This window comes from Semicossyphus pulcher, unplaced genomic scaffold, assembly GCF_022749685.1.
Source record: "Semicossyphus pulcher isolate SPU_LCO1_2020_fin unplaced genomic scaffold, fSemPul1.0.p SCAF_4, whole genome shotgun sequence".
In the NCBI taxonomy this organism is placed as follows: domain Eukaryota; kingdom Metazoa; phylum Chordata; class Actinopteri; order Labriformes; family Labridae; genus Semicossyphus; species Semicossyphus pulcher.
This window is the reverse complement of record NW_027211715.1, coordinates 14,370,621-14,388,749: the sequence shown is the minus strand read 5'-3', so window position 1 is coordinate 14,388,749 and position 18,129 is coordinate 14,370,621. Positions and strand designations below refer to the sequence as shown.

The 18,129-nt window shown below is 43.8% G+C and overlaps 1 protein-coding gene across 7 annotated transcripts in view; it reads left to right on the top strand.

Annotated features, from left to right (window-relative positions):
- Positions 1-18,129, top strand: part of celf5a (cugbp, Elav-like family member 5a) — a 194,735-nt gene that overhangs the window by 92,491 nt on the left and 84,115 nt on the right. For all 7 annotated transcript variants that reach the window (XM_069679457.1, XM_069679453.1, XM_069679456.1 and 4 more), the window contains exon 3: positions 13,700-13,748. In XM_069679457.1, the coding sequence (XP_069535558.1) occupies positions 13,700-13,748 (49 nt within the window). The remainder of the gene's footprint in view (positions 1-13,699; positions 13,749-18,129) is intronic.

Sequence of the window (18,129 nt, the reverse complement as noted above, 5' to 3'; positions counted from 1 at the left end):
TCTTTCCACTCCAACATTTTGGCTTGCGAGGGCTCCTATCTTTCACTGTAGATTTGTTTGGGAGCTCACTTCCATTACCCTCTATAGATGTCTCCAGGGGAGCCCATTTGGAACAGACAATCCTACAAGAATCCCATGTGCTCAAAATGTTTCAGTGGAATAAATCCAATCCAGCAGGGACCCATGGACAGACAGAACTCGTGTGAAATAGACCCGACAGTGTCCTAGTAGAAGTGTCCCACATTGCAGTCCACACACTCCATCTTGCCTTATGAAAAAGTCCTTCCTGCAGTGATAATGACACATTGTGATCCGCACAAATAATGAATCTGATTGGGTATTTAATGTATGTATAGTCTCAAGACCATCAGCAAAAGAATGGAACCCTATCTAGATCCAGTTTGTCCTGGCCCACGCCAAAAGATGTTGAAAATGTGAGAAACTCCACGCTGACGACAAATAATGATAGGTGTCACAGTTTTGTTCCTATAGCATGAGGAGAGCAACGATATGACTGAAACAGTGCATCACACACACTAACAGATTCCATTCACCAACAACCAGAGACTCCTTAAACTGGAAATCTTGCAAAATCTCTTGCGGTCAAACTCAACTTTGGAAACATGTCAGACGACGCGCAGGAATATGTGGCCACTGTGACTACTTCTTACTGAAAACTCATGAAGAAAAAACTATGGATGAAGTCGTGGAGACGACATGAACATGGGCGGCAGCCAACATGTTACAGTGAGATATGTACATTTTACAGTGGAAGTTGTGCTTCCTCCTTTAGTCAGCTTGCTTCCCAATTGGCATCTCATTCCATGTCCTTGGGATCCACCCCACGCAACAGGATTTCAGACCAAAGTATTTAACATGTTTAATAAGGGCTGCTTGATTATGGCGAAAACCATAATCACGATTATTTTGGTCAATAATTTAGATCACGATTATTGAACATGATTACTCATTGACTTTGGAACAGCAACCATATATCTAACTAAGGGGTCTTTAACAGCGTATTTTGTTGAACTTCAAACATCATTCACCTGAAAAACTTAGAATGATAAATAAATAAATAATAAAATAGATTATATAATAAATAAATGAATGATATATAAGTCACAGGCAACTCGGTGATTAAACAAATTGGTCGTGTTCCTTTGTGGTGCAGACACCACCGTCTAACAAATCTTGCACAGTATTTCTTGTTTCTCCTCGTCAAAGTGTTTCCAAACAACGGCATTACTTTTACCTTTCTCGTTGACCGAAGGCTCTCTCTCTGCCATCTTGGCTTAGACTGAACTGCATGCCGCTACAGCCTGGCGAGGGAGTGAGGGTGGAGAAAAGGTCACTGCTGAGGGAAAGGGGTGCGCTGGATTTATATAATAGGGCAAAACGAGTGTGGCAAAATAATCATTTTTAACTCGATTGTTGGAAGCCAAAATCGTAATTGAGATTAAAATTGAGCAGCCCTATGTTTCATATTTAAATCAGTGCAACCCTGACTTTCTTCCAAGCAGATCGGGGGACGTAAGGTCACTCTTTACATTCCTCACAGCACAGGAAAATCTGGCAAGATAACTTTCAGAACCATTAAAAGATCGGGACTTTGCTTACTTTTGTCGAGGGGGGGAATCAGGCCCCAAATTGTATCGTAACTTATCATCTTGTGGTGTGTACTTGCTTTAGACTGAAAATTATCTGGACTGGTTTGACTCTTGTCAAAGCTGAGTCACAAGGAACCTAACGAGACCCATCGTCCTCAGTCAGTATGATGATATTCAGAGCATGTGTTTATGTGGGAGTTTCTGTTAACTATTTGTTTTCTGAATATCTCTAAAACTTTGAGTATTCTTCTTCATCTTAGACTCCAATTCCTCCCTTGCAGTCCCAAACCATACACAACTGGAGCCTGGATCATCTTAACCTTCATATCTTTAAATGTACCATTTTCTACCGTACATGTTTATCACCTCTGTACTCAAACTTTTAGCCAAATGTAGACATGAACCAACAGACAACACGTGTACAATCGCTGCCCCAAACCACATCTACTCAATCACTCTAAACCGCACCAATGAAATAAGCCACCCAAGGCCATTGGAGGTGTGGATTGAGAGTTGGCAGAGACACTTCGAATGTGTTTTCTGCTCCACTGCTTCTTGTTCTCACTTCGTCAGAGTGTGTTTGCCGCAGATTGGGAGAAATGGCGAGAGGTCAGGCTGGTGTACGTCTTGTCCGGCCCTCGGGTCCTGTGCGGTTCAAGGTTGAACCGGACGCAGTGAGAGGGGTTTTTGTGTTTATTTAGCACACAGTATTGCTGTGTTGCAGCGTCAGACTTGAGAAGAGAGACTAGAAAGAGGCTAGAAGACAGGCCTGTCCCTTTTGTTTGGTGCTGAATGCGCTTATAGACAAGCAGGGATTTTCTCTAAGTGTCAGGATGAAACATAAGCAGGCTTTACAGCCAAGAGCTGAGTGGTGGGAGAGTGATGGAACCGGCAGAAGTCGCAGGTGACAGAATGTTGTGTGGGTGTGCGGTTGTGTCTGTGTGTGTGTGTGTGTGTTTGTGTGTATGAGACGTGGGGTATTGATATGCTGGGAATGAAGCTCGGAGCAGATGGACAGAGCAGGCTGGCCCTGTGTCGATCCTGTGAGCTCTGGCTCCTTCTCGCAATCCCCCCTTTGATGGACACTGACACACACACACCAACACACACTTACACAGACACACGAGTATGATGCTGTGTCCAGATTTCAGCAACTTGATAATGGTCCTATAGGAAAACAAATTATCACCATCCTATCATTAATAAGCAGAGTGTCATACTGATCTGTAGCTGTGGCAGATGTGTCTGGTTAATGAGACCGAACGGAGAAGTCCTGCAGCATTTTTAGAAATAACACAGGAAGAGAAAAATCTGTCAGAACCGCAGATAGAAACAATACTTCCCCCAACTGTCTCCATTTTTGCCCGTCTCTCTCTCCCTGGCACCCCTCAGACCCCTTTCCAATTCAAAGCCACCATGCTTGGCTGCATCCCTATCTCTCTCTACCTCCTTCCATCTATCTCTATCCTCCTCTGGCTTCCTCTTCTTCTGGACCTCTAGAAGAGGTGGCATGGGGAGTGGAGGGGGGAGAAAAGTGCAAGTGCTGGTGAATTGCTAATAGGCAATCATAGTGCTCAGGACAAGGATGCCTACTGGAGGTCCAGGGACCATTAAAGAAACGTCAACTCGGCATAGGTATGCCAAGAATTATGAGTCAGTGGGTAGGCAACACATCTTGGCTCCCATTGGTCGGGGCAGCAGGCCGTAATCTGTCACAATCCCGGAGTTGCTGTGACAGCAGCCAGAGCATTCTGGGCTCAACACAGAGGGTAAAGGAAACCTGCAGCTAAGGGTGTGTGTGCTCGTGTGTCCATGTATAAGCCTGTGTGAGTGTGGCGAGTTCATGTGTGGGTGCTCAATAAGAGGAACATTTACAGAAACTAATATGAAACTGACTCATGTTGATATTTTCTCTAAATTGATTCGAAGAACTTGTCAATTGTAGCGCACCCTTCTAATGCACCTGAAAGTACAACCACGAATCACATCTAATCTTAAGTACAAACATTAATCACAGTGCTTGCGTCATGTCTGTGGGTTTAATCCACACTGCGGAAGTCGAGTCTGTATTGTTCCAACTTACAGTTTTAGCAGCCGTGTGTCCCGTTGAACTGAGATAAAGAAACTAGCTCAGATGTTCTAGACACTGCAGCTGGGGGGGCTGTTGCACTTCGGAGAGATGGTTAGGGATGCACGATATTGGGTTTTTTGCCGATGTCCGATATGCCAATATTTTCCAACCCTTTCTGTCGATTGCCGATTTCGATACCGATATATTAGGCACATGTTTTTCCATTTAATTGCAGAGAACATCAAGTCTCCCCTGTAGTGGAATAGATATCATGCCTACTCTTATAGTAGTGGCACACTGGCAGATGCATAAATAACACAATACTTTTTGAAATGTGCACATTCACTGGGCAATATAAGAAAACTGCTTAAACTGAGGTTATGTACAGAATCATATTTATTTGTAACATTTTCTTTCCAATAAAACTGTAATATTCATACAACGTAGACAGGCTTGGATGCTCTCCCTGAGACAATCCTGACAATAGCCACAACTAGGGCAAAGTTAGCCTATTGCACAGAACAAATACATGAAATGAAATCAACCATGCTGTCCGTGTCCCCTGACATCTTGCACCCTTCTTTGCGTTTGACGGAAGAGGCGTGATGCGCGCACACTCGCGCCGAGTTAATGTCGTAGCATTATGTCAAGCCTTTTTAGGGAATCATCAAGCATTTAGGCAAATATAATCAAACCGTTGTTTCATCAGTGCAAAATATCAGCAGAAAATATCGGCAGAAAAATGACGTATCTGCCGATGCCGATATGTCATTTTCAAGCCATTATCTGCCGATGCCGATAACGTGCCGATAATATGGTGCATCTCTAGAGATGGTACATAAAAAAGATACCGATCTTGTTTGGGCACTTTTTGGCTCCAGTTGACTCTTTCCAGAACAAAAGAAAAACAAAATATAAACACTTTTGAAAAATAGTTTCTGCTTTGAGAAGAAGAACAAGCAATTTGTATCATTACCAAAAGCCCGACCGTGTCGTAATAGTATGATGCATCGCTGAGGATGTAGTGAAGACGGAGAATAACATAGTTTATCAAGGGAACATTTTATCTAGTACACAAACATTTGTGTCCCTGCATACCCTAAACCGTCCCGCAGATGGAATGAGATAAAGAATCCATAAATATTTTATTCCAAACTATTTGTGTGTAATATTTCTTATTCTCAAAGTCTCATAAGATTTACAACCGAGCGGTGATTCTGTATTTTTGCAAGCAAAGCCTTAAGAATTCTAAACTTCTGGATTTACTCATAATTCATGAGTTTGTGTTTATTGTTCGGAGCACTTCGAGGATGACAAATCTCGTGAGGTAAAGGTCATGTCACCGAGCTGGAGGTGCACACACACGCACGATGGCACGCTGAGCATGATGTTGTACATCATTATCGTCGCTGTAACTCGCTGACGGTCAGGCGGGACATAATCTTCAAAGCAAATATCAAGGCAGTAGCCAGATAGGGAACATGGCGTCAGTGCATAAGGGCACCTTTAAGCATTAAAGCCTCACACAACTCGAGATCTGTAATTCTGTCACGGAACATATCCTCTGCCATTTCCCTACTTCCTGTGTACTCGGGACCCTCGCTGCGACGCACGCTGGGATTGGCATGATGTTGCCCTTCTAAAGCCACTGGGTTTGGTCTGTCGTCATGATCTTATCTTTCTAAGGACAGTTCCTCAAAATGAACTGAAGAGCGTAAACCACATCAAACAGAGAGCAGAATAAGAAAGAAAGAGAGAGTGTGTCTGTGTGTGTGTGTGTGTGTGGGAGAGATGTGAGCCCACCAAAAGCTTAAGCCTCCAGTGTGCTGTGCAGATAAGATTCATTAGATAGGTCGGTAAATGCAAGAGAGGGGCAGAGCGAGGCCGACATGGAAAGAGAGAGAGAGAGAGATTGAGCTTGCTGCTGCTCCAGCATTTGTTGACACAGATTTACAATGAGTCTCCCACTGCTTCACGCATTACAGTAACACGCCATGTCAATAGCTCTCTGGGCTTGAAAAGCGGCCGTGCCAAAGATGTCTGGGAGTGATGCCCTTCCCCTGATAACCAAAGTGTGGCTCGTAAGTCAGGAAGTCGAGGAGAAAGGAGGGGCGGGAGAAGGGGAAAACATTTTATTTTGTCCTTTTGTTCCTCTTTTATCTTATTAATATACCCACCCACTGTTTTTGTCTCAATCTCTACATCTTCACGAGCATCTTTTCATTAGTTTCCCCGTTCCTGTCACTTCTCTCCGATCACTTTCCTCCCCCTCTCCTACCCCTCTCTCCCTCTGTTTCTCTTTATCTCTTGGACGCCCTGCTACAGGCTCAGTAGGACAGGATTTAGGCATTAGCTCAATCCCCATATCTACTCCCCCCTCATGATTGCACACTGTTTCTGTCACCCACATACCCTCGTCCATTGCTCAAGCCTTGTCGGACTCGGAGCTTATACTCCACGAGACAGGAAGACGTGATCAGGTAGACGGGACGAGCGTGGCGTGAGGGGAGTGACGCGGCCCGTGTGTCAGCCTCAGAGGTGGAGGGTGAGGTTTTTATATCTTATTTGGATTTGATCCGAAGTAATAAAGAGTTTGATGAGAACCAACATCAGCCCCATGCCACGCGGCTCTGTCTGCTGAGTCATGGGGCGCCACAAATGAGCTGGTTTTGATGTGTGACATTCACCTTCATGAAATCTTGATGAGAGCTGAGTTCTGCTGTCTGTGTAATGAGGGCTGTAGCCGTCAGACAGCTGGCCAAACACTTCAGCTAGCAAAGCAATGATAATAGAGAGGGCTGGAAAGGCTTTTGGAAAGCGTTCGGTAGATGAACTTCAGGCTGTTTCTGGGAGGCCGTTAGTGTTTTGGGGGGAAGAGATAAACAGGAACTTGGATGGCATCAGGCAACAGAAGGTCTAATGGTCTTAATCAGAGATGTAGTAGTGGTGCTAGGAATAATGGTACTACAGATTGCACATGTTTGTGGGTTAGCTGTGGCCTCATGCTAATGTGTGTATTACAAGAAGAACTCAGAGGAACAGATGGAAATCAACAGTTTCGTTCCAAACGGAGCTATTGAGCCTTTAAAAAAAAGTAACTACAAAGCAGAAACGGCACACGCTAAAAAAGAGCCAGCATTTCTTCTGTTATTGACAAAACCTCTATTAGAGAAAGCAAGTTGATGTTTATTGTATTCCAAATGGATACGGCGTTATGGAGTAAAACTTCATACCCACAAATGTGATGGGGACTAGCTGAGGTCTGCAGGTGTCTGTCAGGCCGTGTCAGCGCCTCCAGCTCTAAATCCTGTTGGTTCTGATAGGAATCCCAAAGCTTATAGTGGTTGCCATCTCCTCTGCACCGACTGATGCGTCTTATCAGGACCACCACACTGCTGCCGCCAGCACATTTTCACATGTGGCTAAATTATAACTCCCTCGCACAAATATTTTCTCACATCCTATGTGAACATGCGCACATAGAGTCGGTGTATTTTGTGAGTGACCCGAAGGCTGGAGCAGGAGTACGTAAATGGTCAGACTTATGTGAGAGCAGTGTTAATGTTGGCAGCTATTTTACATTTAGTTGAGTCAACCCAGTTTTAGTCATTACTTTTACTCAAAACATTTTCCCTCTTTAAACTTACAATTAGCCTAAAACATTTATATAAGTGACACTTTGTACCAAGTGTTTGAATCTGTAAAGCACCATTTCACTCTCTTCACACTTTTACTTGTGTAATATCTCTATTCCTTACCTTGGATGATCTAGCCTGGACTCTCCCACCCATTCTTCCAACGTATCTGTATCCACAGGGCGTCTCTCCTCTCTCGTCACTACAGCGCATTACGTTAAAAAGTAAGGTGTGTCCATCTGCCGTTTTGCGCGGTTGCCGTCATGTTTTAGCTGGGTTGGACACGCCAGTTACAGGAATGCATTGCTTGTATGTTGACAGACAGATACGACGCTCAGTGGGGAAAATGTCATGGATTTTAAACAACCAACAGCCAACCACTAACATTTTAGTCCCTTTGGTCTCGTCAACAAAAACCGAACACACGTGTCGTCAACGTTTTTATCTCCAGAGATCTATTTTTAGCTCATCAACATCTTGTCTTCGTTTTAGAAAAAAGGTTGTTGAGGAACATTTATCGTCATATTTTTTGTTAGCGAAATAACCATTGCGTGAGACGTTCACATACAGATACTAAATTCACAGACACTTCAAAAACATGCGTATATCCGCGTGTGTTTTTAACAGGATCCTGATTTTTAAAATACAACACATTTTAGCTTTGAATGAACACATTTCTTTCAACTTACCTAAAGTAATTGATGTGAAAGCTTAAATGGGTTGTGCTGAATGATTTGTTTATTAGTCAGTGAAAAACATTTTCTGATCAGATATTTAATTTGTCAAATGTGAGCAACTTTTCTGTTTTAAAATTGCTATAATAGAATAATATCCTCAAGTTTTGAACCCTCAATTCAGGAAACCTTTTGGCTATGGAAATTGCAATGTGCCTTTGTACTGTTTTCATTGAGTTTCTGGACCAAACAACAGACAGAAAAATCAATAACAAAAACAAAACAGCAGGCAGAACTCCCGAGATAATCCCATATGTACAGTATACAATGTATTGATGAGGATGCTTATAAGAAGAGGTCTAGCCAAAACTTCTCCACCTTTTTGTAGCTTGAATTATCCTCAAATAATATGAATAATAATATTAAGGAATAGTCCATTACCAAGCTCGGTAGACCTTTTAAATTTGATCTTCATTTCTAATTTGTAATTTTTTTTTTATTGTTAATGAGCAATTATGGTGATTGCAGTGAAGCACGTCATAAGTATAAATCATTGCACTATGGCTCCCTCTCTGCTCTCCCCACTCCTCCTCCCTCCTACTGTATACAGTACAGATTTATTAGCTGGAGCCGGGGCCCCCGGACAGCCACCACTCAGCACTCCCTCAGATCAATAATTGGAAATATTAATTATATCAGCAGAGACGGCCCAGTCAGTGGGGGACTGTTTATGCTCCCGTTACTGAGCAGTGCAGCAACATGAGCTTTGATGGCCCACTAATATGTATTAATGATCCCAGAACAAACATTACTCTATATTAAACCTGAATGAAAGCCAGCAGACATCACACACATCGTATGGCGATTAGACTTATTTTATTGCGAGCACTGTAAGTAAATGCTGCTGTAAAAAGACTTTAACTGCTGAGACATGAGCTTCTGCAAAACCAGGACAAGATTTGCTGCACTTTTATTTCTACTTTGGGACTTCTCCTGCGTTGGAGGCTCCAATATGCAAGTTAAAGACTCCCAAAGTTTGGGGCTTGGAATTGCACCAGGTCTTTGAAACTCTTTCCAAAGCAGTATTCTTGTCTTGCTACTGGCCCTCCGTGGGGCTTCAGTAGTGTGGAGACGCTATAAGGCTCAATCCTGCTAAACTCTACTAGTCCCGAACTCATTACTGTCTCAGATAGTGCCAACAGTAGACTCTAAATCCTCCTCGCTACTAACGGGCCAAGTCCTGACTGCACTTCCCCGACTTGCTCTGTGTAATTTAAAGTCAGACAGTGGAATGTCTTTTGTGGCCGCAGCCCAGGGTCTTTGGTCCTTTCTGTGGCTTATAATAGTCTTTATAGGAAGACAAGGCCAAGGCTATTGAGTTATGATGGACAAGGAGAAGTCATTGATCTTAATATTGTTTACAGGCTCTAAAACCAGTCAGTGACTTACAAAAAAACAGACAAACTAACAACAAGTGTGTGTTTATTCTGCACACTTTTGCATCAGCCAGGGAGGCTTTCTATCTCACCCTCCATATAAAACAGAAGAATACTCGTGCTAAGGGCTTTAATTTAAGTGACTGGAGGCTTAACAGGGCAAATGAGACGGCTTAATAAAAACATATGGAGCTATAGATTTGTCAGAGCCCTGAGAGGAGCTCAGCTCGAGGAATGAGAAAGAGCAAGACCAGGGCTCGTACAAAGAAAAGAAAAACTGTTTTTTGTAGACGAGGAAGAGCAGGGAACAGAGTAAGAAAAGTAACTAATGTGAGTTGTTGTCAATCATCAGTGATTCTTATTTGTTCAATTGGGACAAAAACATTCAGCTCAAACTCACTTTAGCCTGCTTATGGCCTTTGAGATACAAAAGATTGCCAACCCCCCCTAAAATTGTCACTAATGTCCTCTGAAAGTCTCCCACCACGGCCGTTCTTGCTATTTTTTTACAGTATTTTGACAGATTCCTGCAACACATAAATCACCATAAGTCAGCAAACACGAGTAAAATGAGTCTTTGGCCTGCATGACCACATATTTTCACTGTATATACCTTTTTTTTGGTTATATTTTTAACAAACAACTTGCATAGTTCCTGTCTGCATTTTTTTCCTCATAACGTCCAAAGGGTTGCTAATTGAATGAACTGTAGAGGGAATATTTTCCTCTTATGCACTGCTGGTCATTTAGCTTGACTTTTATACTGTTGTGTTTTATGATGTTGACATACTGTGATGGTTTTGTTCCGTCTCAGGTCCAAAGTTTTCATTAATTGAATTTCATTGGTAGAAAATGTCAGAAATTTGAGTCGCGATAAGTCATTAAGGAGGCAGTGGTGGATGGTCTAGTATATAATGTGTGCAGAGCTGAAGCATGCAAACGTTTTTAGGGCCTGTGTCCACTAACAGTGTTTTTTGCTCTGGCAGCCCCCGTGACCTCAATTTCAGAGCGCTTCTCACCTGCGCGTACTGTTGCTCGGTTACGAAAGTAACCTGGCGGCACTTCCGCTTCCCTCGGTAGTGATCATTAAGTCTGTTTTGAATTGCTCTGTGTGCTTCATATTAGCTTGTATTCAAGGGAATTTTACAAAGAAAACTTAAAGACAATGTAAAGGAATCGTTGACAAGCGCAATGGTGTTCCAAAACTATTTTCAACTGAGAGCGCCGCGTCAAAAAACTGCTGACGTTGATGTTGTTTTTGCGCTGAGGACGCTGAACGTTGAAAACGCTGAACTGCATTGGTTTTGTAAAGAAAGTAGGCACTGCCAGCGCAAAAAACGCTGTTGGTAGACACAGGCCCTTAAGGGCGTTTTTTAGGCAACTCTGTCTCTTTTTCTCAGGATTCAGAAAAACACAAATGTTTGTAGGAGACAAATGATTATTTCCTCACTGAAAAGCATGTTTTAATTTGGAGCATTTATGTTTAAAAAAATACAATATTCATGATATTAACACTGGGAATTCATGCCTGGTCTAGTTACCCTTGTTGAATACATCAGGGTCCTCAGGAGGACGAACAAGGAAAGGAAGCAGAATGAGGACCGCCAAATTAAAAGTTCCCTCAGAACATCTGTTCACGTTTAAAATGCTTTTTCATCATTTGGACATTTGGTCTATTTATAATTGATGTCCCAAAAAGGAAATGGTACATATTTTAGCAGTTGTGTCTATATGGGAGTAGTTTATTTGTACATCAGCAGTGTTTGTATATAATGCAGTTGTGCGGCTCTTTTAGTGTGTGTTTTTAAGTGAAAGGCAGGGGGCGGAGTCAGAGCAGAAGAAACGCCACTCAGCTGCGAAGCAATCTTATCTAAGAGTTGCAGGCGGTTCTCTCTCTCTCTCCCTCTCTGAATGTTCTGTATCTCTCTCACCTTTTCTCTCCATCTCTTTTTGTCACCTTCCTCAATCTCTCTCCTCCTCCATCACCTGACCCCTCCCTTCACTCCCTGAATTGGAGGATTGAAAGAGTTTGCGAATAAAACATTGGTGTTTGCACACTGAGGAGCGGAGACTGTTTCACTCTGTTCTCTGTGGGTGTGTCGAGAAGCTCCTATATCCACCTATCACAGAGTGAAAACATGCCCTCACTATCTGGAGTTAATGAATGGTCTCCTTGGCAACAGCAGCACTTAATACATTTTACTTAAAGTAACCCTGTCGGTGCATGTGTGAGCATGCATATAGTGCAAATGTGCTCTGCAATGTTCATTTAATTTAGGCTGGAATTACACAATTTTCTTCAGATGTGTTCAACGAGAATAGAAGAGAAGTAAGTAGTGACTGTTCAGGACCATAATGCATTGCTCTCGGGCAAATAAATAGACCATTAAGCTGGCATGTTGGAGGCTGAACAGTAACTAGCTTTAGAGAGAGAGCTGCCGCCCACACACAGGCGCCCTGCAGAGACGGTTGAGATCATAGCATGGTAGAAGAGCCACAGCCGCGGATTTGGCCTCCTCCATCTTGCATTTGAACAAAAATCAACTGGCAGGATGGAAGCGTCTTTTGTCCGTTTGACATGTCAAAGGCAAATTCAAAGATTCCCCGTCTTGTTGTGAAGAAGCGGAGGGGTTGTAAAGTTATCTGTGAATTTGTCTCGCGGATGTTTTTTTCCCCCCACATTCTGAGGTGTTTCTCAGAGGTTGCTTTGAACACATGTGCGATAGTGTCGCGGTTGATTCTGTAATCTATCCGTACATGCCGGGGAGCAGCGCGCCCTGTGGCTTGGCATTAGCATACTGTAGGGTTACTTTGCTCGTGTTGTACAAGGAAAAAGAAAGCACTTGTAGATGGGAAGGCGGGAGGAGGAGGAGGAGGAGGAGGAGGATGGGGAGCGAGCCAAGAAACAAGGAGCTAAAAACCTCAACCTTCACAAGCATAACATCCTCCCTGTTTTCCTACAAAGACTAAGCCGCTGCTAGTTATTATTTACGATGGCTAAATTTATGGAATAATTCCAGTGAGGGAAGGTTACTCAGTTCCTCAAGGTGAAAATGGATACGTTTAGCACTTAATGAATCGGGCCCGGGCCTCTCCCCCATATATCAGCATGTTATTAAGACATTTTAAAATCCCATTATGGTGTTTCTCCTTGAACATGTCAGGCTTTTATTGGACTGCCCTGTCTTTAAATCTGACCTTTTCAGTCCTGCTGTGGAATTGAACAGAGAAAAAAGATACATGACGGTGCGCTGGAACGAAATATACATATACAGGTATAAAAATATCAAAGCCGGAAGCTTCTCATGGATCGGAGTGGTAATGGAAAATAGTTTCCAGCAGTAAAACTCTTCTTAAATAGCAGCTACAAATGTTTTCCTGTAAATGCATGAGTGTGGTAAGAGGCTAGTTTTATGTTCCAGTAATCTTGTTATAAATTTGCGCCACTTTTGGCCCCAATTTTATTTAAACGTGTGTTTTTTATTGTTCAATCTATTTGTTTTGCACTGAATCATGAAAGCAGGATCACCGGTGTCGGAGCTGTGCAATAAATGACCTTGTTAACTTTATGCTCCGCTACAGTAAATACATACATATTATAGGTGTTTGTGCGGCTGTGTTTCTAACAGTGTGTGTTAGAAATGACTCAGAGGCATATTTTCAATTAGAACAAACATTGTAACGCACACATTGTGAATCAGAGCCGCATCGCTCAAACTTTTCCTCCAAACAAATCGTGCTGAAATTGCTCGACTCGAACAACAATCATGGGAAAAGAAGGAGGAGGTAAAATTGGGAGAGGAGGGGAGCGTGACACAAAGACTGTGATGACAGAAGCATCTAATCCAGGCAATGCCATTCTTATCAGGGTCCAGTGGATTAGAGTGAGCCTCCTAACCAGAGAATCCTTCCCAGCCAGACACTCTCCACAGCCCAAGGGCCTGGATCAATAGGCCCGCATTGATCTCTCTCCTCCTGTGGCTGGATTCACTTTTATTAGGACTGCTTCGGCCTTCATCACTTAGACACACATATGCAGCCTTGAATCCCTCCAAGAACCTGCCATGAAACACGAAAAATGGACGTGCAGACACTCGCACGCGTCCTATTTTATGTGTGAAGTTTTGTCTATAATGAATAACAGAGTGTCAAGTCACATTAGCATGCTGGTGTTTTGGTTTTCCTGCGAGAGAGCCTTCGCTTTGTGGCCTCTTGTTGTAGCAACAAGCCGAGTCGCCATGCTAACCTCTTTGTGCTCTTTCTTCTCCTCCAGATGACACGCCCCATCCAGGTGAAACCTGCCGACAGCGAGAGCCGTGGAGGTAGTCGTCTTCTTTTCTTCATCATTTATTCACGTCTCCTCTTTTCATCCGTCTTATCTAGGCTAATTCTTTTCATTCTTTTCCCTCTGATCTCATCTGTTCCACTGCTCTCAATGCAATATTTCCTCAGCCAACACTTTTTTTTTATTATCTTATCCCCATTCCTTCTCATGCTGCTGCACTTACATAATGTGAGAAATCTGATCTTTCCAACTTAAGTTTACCAAAAAGCTTAAACCAAACTGTGTCTGATTTTTTGTTTAACACTTTGCGTGACATCGAAAAAAAAAAAAGATTTGATTTGTAGTCTTTCATCTTGTGTAAGAATGCGACACATTTTATAATCTCACATCTTCATATAGCAGATTTTCTGTTTGTTTCTGCTTCAAATCCATTCGGTTTGTGGATTAATCCCACAAAGTCTCATCCTGCGCCTGTGCCTTGGCCTGGTTGTAATTGAATAAAAGGTCTGTGTTATTGAAAGTATGTAGGGTTATGAATGGCTGCCCTGCTGCCAATCTCCCTTCCATTGTTCCCTATGCCAAGTACATTATCATTGCACTGTAAATTATATAGTGATTAGACTCAATACTGGAGCCATAGGCACGCAGAGCGCCCCACACGTTAAAGCCCACACTGCGCGCTCTGTGTGCATTTGAAAGAACAGCGTAAATGGTATAGAGGGAGAAGTGGAGCAGGAGCACATACAGCTTGCCAAACAATCAATAAATTTGCAGGGTTCTTGCCAAGATCCTCATTACTTGGCCTTAATTCTGTCGTCTTTGATCTCTCCCGTTTTTTGGAGTCTTTCATTTACTCACTGCCGATCTGCATATATGTTAATGGGATGAGGAGGCATCCTTCAAGTCGGCAGCGGAGATAATGAACCTTGCTGTGTTTTTTTTTCTTTCTCCGTTTGCATCTCATGTGTCACCGCCTAACAAAGCAAGTGGCTTTTTGTCGTTAAAGGGAGAAACGCTGTATTCAGTGTTTCTCATTGTGTGAGAAGGCGAGGAAGATGGAAGTGAGGGAGAATGCAAGCATGATGCCAGCTGCATACAGCGGCCGCGTACCACTTCTGAGGCTTTACCTCAAAAACCTCGGCCTGTTTCGGGTGAATCGGGATGGCTGGCCACTTTGGCTGCCTGTCAAATGCACACAATCTTCAAAGGACAGCATAACCCCGTGAGATGGATGGAGGAAAGGCCAATAAAGATCACTGTCAGTCCTCCGTGTTTCTTTTCTTTCCTTTCCCTTCTCTTCTGTCTTTGCTTGATTCTGTCTTCTGTTCTGTCTCCATCATTTTCCCTCCTTCCTCGGCCCACCATTCTTTCAGCGCTTCAGAGGAGTGGTGAGACAAGCAAAAGGGTCTCGCGCTGTCAAGATTGATGTCCCCTATAGCTCCATTGATTTTGCCATTGTGGTGCTGTGTGTCCACATTAACAATGACACTCAGCTGTCTCTTTACTTGGTTTTGAGTGGCCGGTTTTAAAGCTCCCGGGGCACTTTGGTCAGTATGGGGTCCTCTTACTGGGCGGCCTCGGGGACCCCACTGCGGAACAAATGAGCGCTGGTACAGACCTGAGAGTTGCACATCATCTTAAATGAACAGGTCAGAGTGGCGCCACAGGGGCAATCAAACACTAGCGTGACTTTAACGGGTTCGGAGGTGGAAGCAGAAGGGGGAGACGGGAACAGATCCGTTTTTTAATCAAGTTTTCTCCTCCTCTAATTGGCGGGTTTGAATTCCTTCTTCTGTATCGTTGGCAGTGTTAATTCCCTCCGTTTTTGGCTCTGTCTTTAGCTGCTCTTGCTACTGCTAGCTGGTGGAGTGTTCAGCTGAAGCTCCTCCATGGCCTACTTTTTCAAGCTCCTTATTTGCGTTAAAAGATTGAAGAGGATTTCATCAAACTGTGTAATTTCAGGGTTCTGTAATTATTGGCTCTCCTTATTTCACATTTCTAAAACTGCCAAGATATTTTTTTCTCTTATTTTGATCCTTATTTGCCTGCTGTTGCCAGATCCGAATCAATAAATCCAGGACTATAACTCAGCGTGGTGTACAGGAGCTGGAAGAGTGGATTCAGGAAATATTAATTAGCCTCTCGGAGCAGCGGAGGGAGGGACGCCTGGGGACGGACCCAGACTGGCCTGCTCTCTGAGGGGCCACACTGCTAGTCCGATAGGGGCCATATAGTCCTCGGTGTCCACAGTCACACCACAACACGCAGTCATACTAATTAGTCCCTTAATCTCATTATAAGGGGGGCTGTTCAGATCATCTGTGCCAGGCTGCATGTCCATTAGGGAAAGACCTGTAACTGTGGTTTGATGCCTGCTGGACCTGCGCTCCTCCAGGAGCAACTCTCTGCTGTTATTAAAACCAGAGCGGCGAAGACAGGAACATGTTTCTGTAAAGCTTTAACCTGCTACCCGATCATCATCAAACAGGAACACAGTGGAACATATTCTTCTTAGTAATCCTCTAAATTTTTGATGACTCTTGCACATATGATCAAAACCGAGCAGCTCCCTCATGTTCACAGCGTTTACCTTATCAAACGGAGCAAACCGCTGAAATCTAAGTGTGTGTGTAGACTCGCTGAGGCCGTGTGAGTAAACCAGCCTGCCTATAGAAATTAAAGGGAAGTATACGGTAGAGTAAATCCATCCAAACACTCTGTCAGCCCCTGCTGCCGCCTAACAAAGACACACTGTGAAATGAATATTAATGGCCAATCACCTACCTAATCTAGCAGAAAAGCAGCCGTTACACATTGAGCCACCAGCACCTCCAATGTCTCCGTCACCGATGACGCAGGGCACTCTGGGACGTTTCTGTCGGGGAGACGTTTAAAGGGAAGCAGCGAGGAAGGCAGCAGGGACCTGTCTCTCTCGTTTTCTCCTCGCAGGTCTCTGATATGAAATAGATTGATTTTCCATCACGCGTGGCACTGATGACTGGCACTGACTGCTGCTGATATTTCATTTTTGAAGGGCTGTTCAGCGCCTCCTTAGAGGGCTTGGCGTCCTTACACGGGATAAATCAGCTTTAACCACTTAAATTTCATCCTAAACCCTTTACCATTGGCACCCCCCTTTTAGCATTGCACCATCGCTTTCTGCCCCGCATTGTCTTGCTGTCATTCTTTTCTATCATCTTTTTTTTCTGTGTAACTCCAACATTATTTTCCTCCCTACTTTCCACATTTCCCAGCTTAAGCCATTGTTAAAGTTTTGAGCGCAGCGATGGTCCACAAATCGGAGAGAGGAGCAGCCTCGCTGTCAGCTGGGGCTCTGTTGGTGCTGCAGCAGGCCTGCCTGGCACAGCTAGAGCTCCAGCCCACTGAGGAGGCCTGGATTAGAAACAGGCTCTGGCATTATCAAGGCAGGCCTGCCGCCCACGCACCCACCCACACGGAGAGGACAAACAGGCAAACACATACATACCCATACGCCTCTCTCTCTCTCTCTCTTTCTCTCTCTCTCTCTCTCTCTCTCTCCCTCTCCCTCTCTCTCTCTCTCTCATGCTAAAGCACAACCGCACAGTGGGAAGTTGGATGTACATGATAATCGGAACATGTGTGCACATACGGGGACATGCCCAGCACAGGTTACATATTTACACACACACACACTCACAATGTACACATGCGGCGAATGGAATGGGTCAATTTTCTTTTCATGCGCTGCGCTTCATGTTGCGGGCCAAACAGCGGCGTTGCATTGTGTTTGTGTGTTTACTCCGACTGAAGGACAATGAAAAGGTTTGCTCCAGTTCACTGAGATGTGACGGAACAAAGAGAGAGAGACACAGAGAGAGAGAGGAAAGCAGAGCGAGAGGCAATAAGCTAAATGGAGAGCGAGGATGGGAAAAAAAAAAAAAGACAAAAAGATTGGGAATCTAGATTGAGAGAGCAGGTTTACATGCTCTGTTGCTGTTCTGCGCTCAGTTTTTGATGATGAATTTATCTGGCGTGAAAGACAACAGAGTGGTCCATGTATTAAACATCAGTGGTTGTTCTCTTCCTTACTAGAGAGACGAGCTCTCCATGTCAGAGCAGCTCTGTAATGAAGCAAGCAGGAAGGCCTCTAAGCTCCACTGATCCCCTTTTAGAAAAGAGAGGAGGAATGGAGGAGAGTGGGGTAGTTAGAGGGAGAGGAATGAGGGGTGAAAAGACGGATGGCGCGAGGAGAGAGGTGGAAGAAGGGAATTTGTAGTGAAAGCCACATCGACAGAGAGAGAGAGAGAGAGAGCAAGTGCAAAATAAACAGAGGAAAGTGTAAGCAGAGGGAGGGGCGGCAGGGGCAAAGCAAAAAGCCGAACAGTATATCTTCTCCCTTTGGAGGGAAGAAAACTATAGATTACTGGTCTCAATGT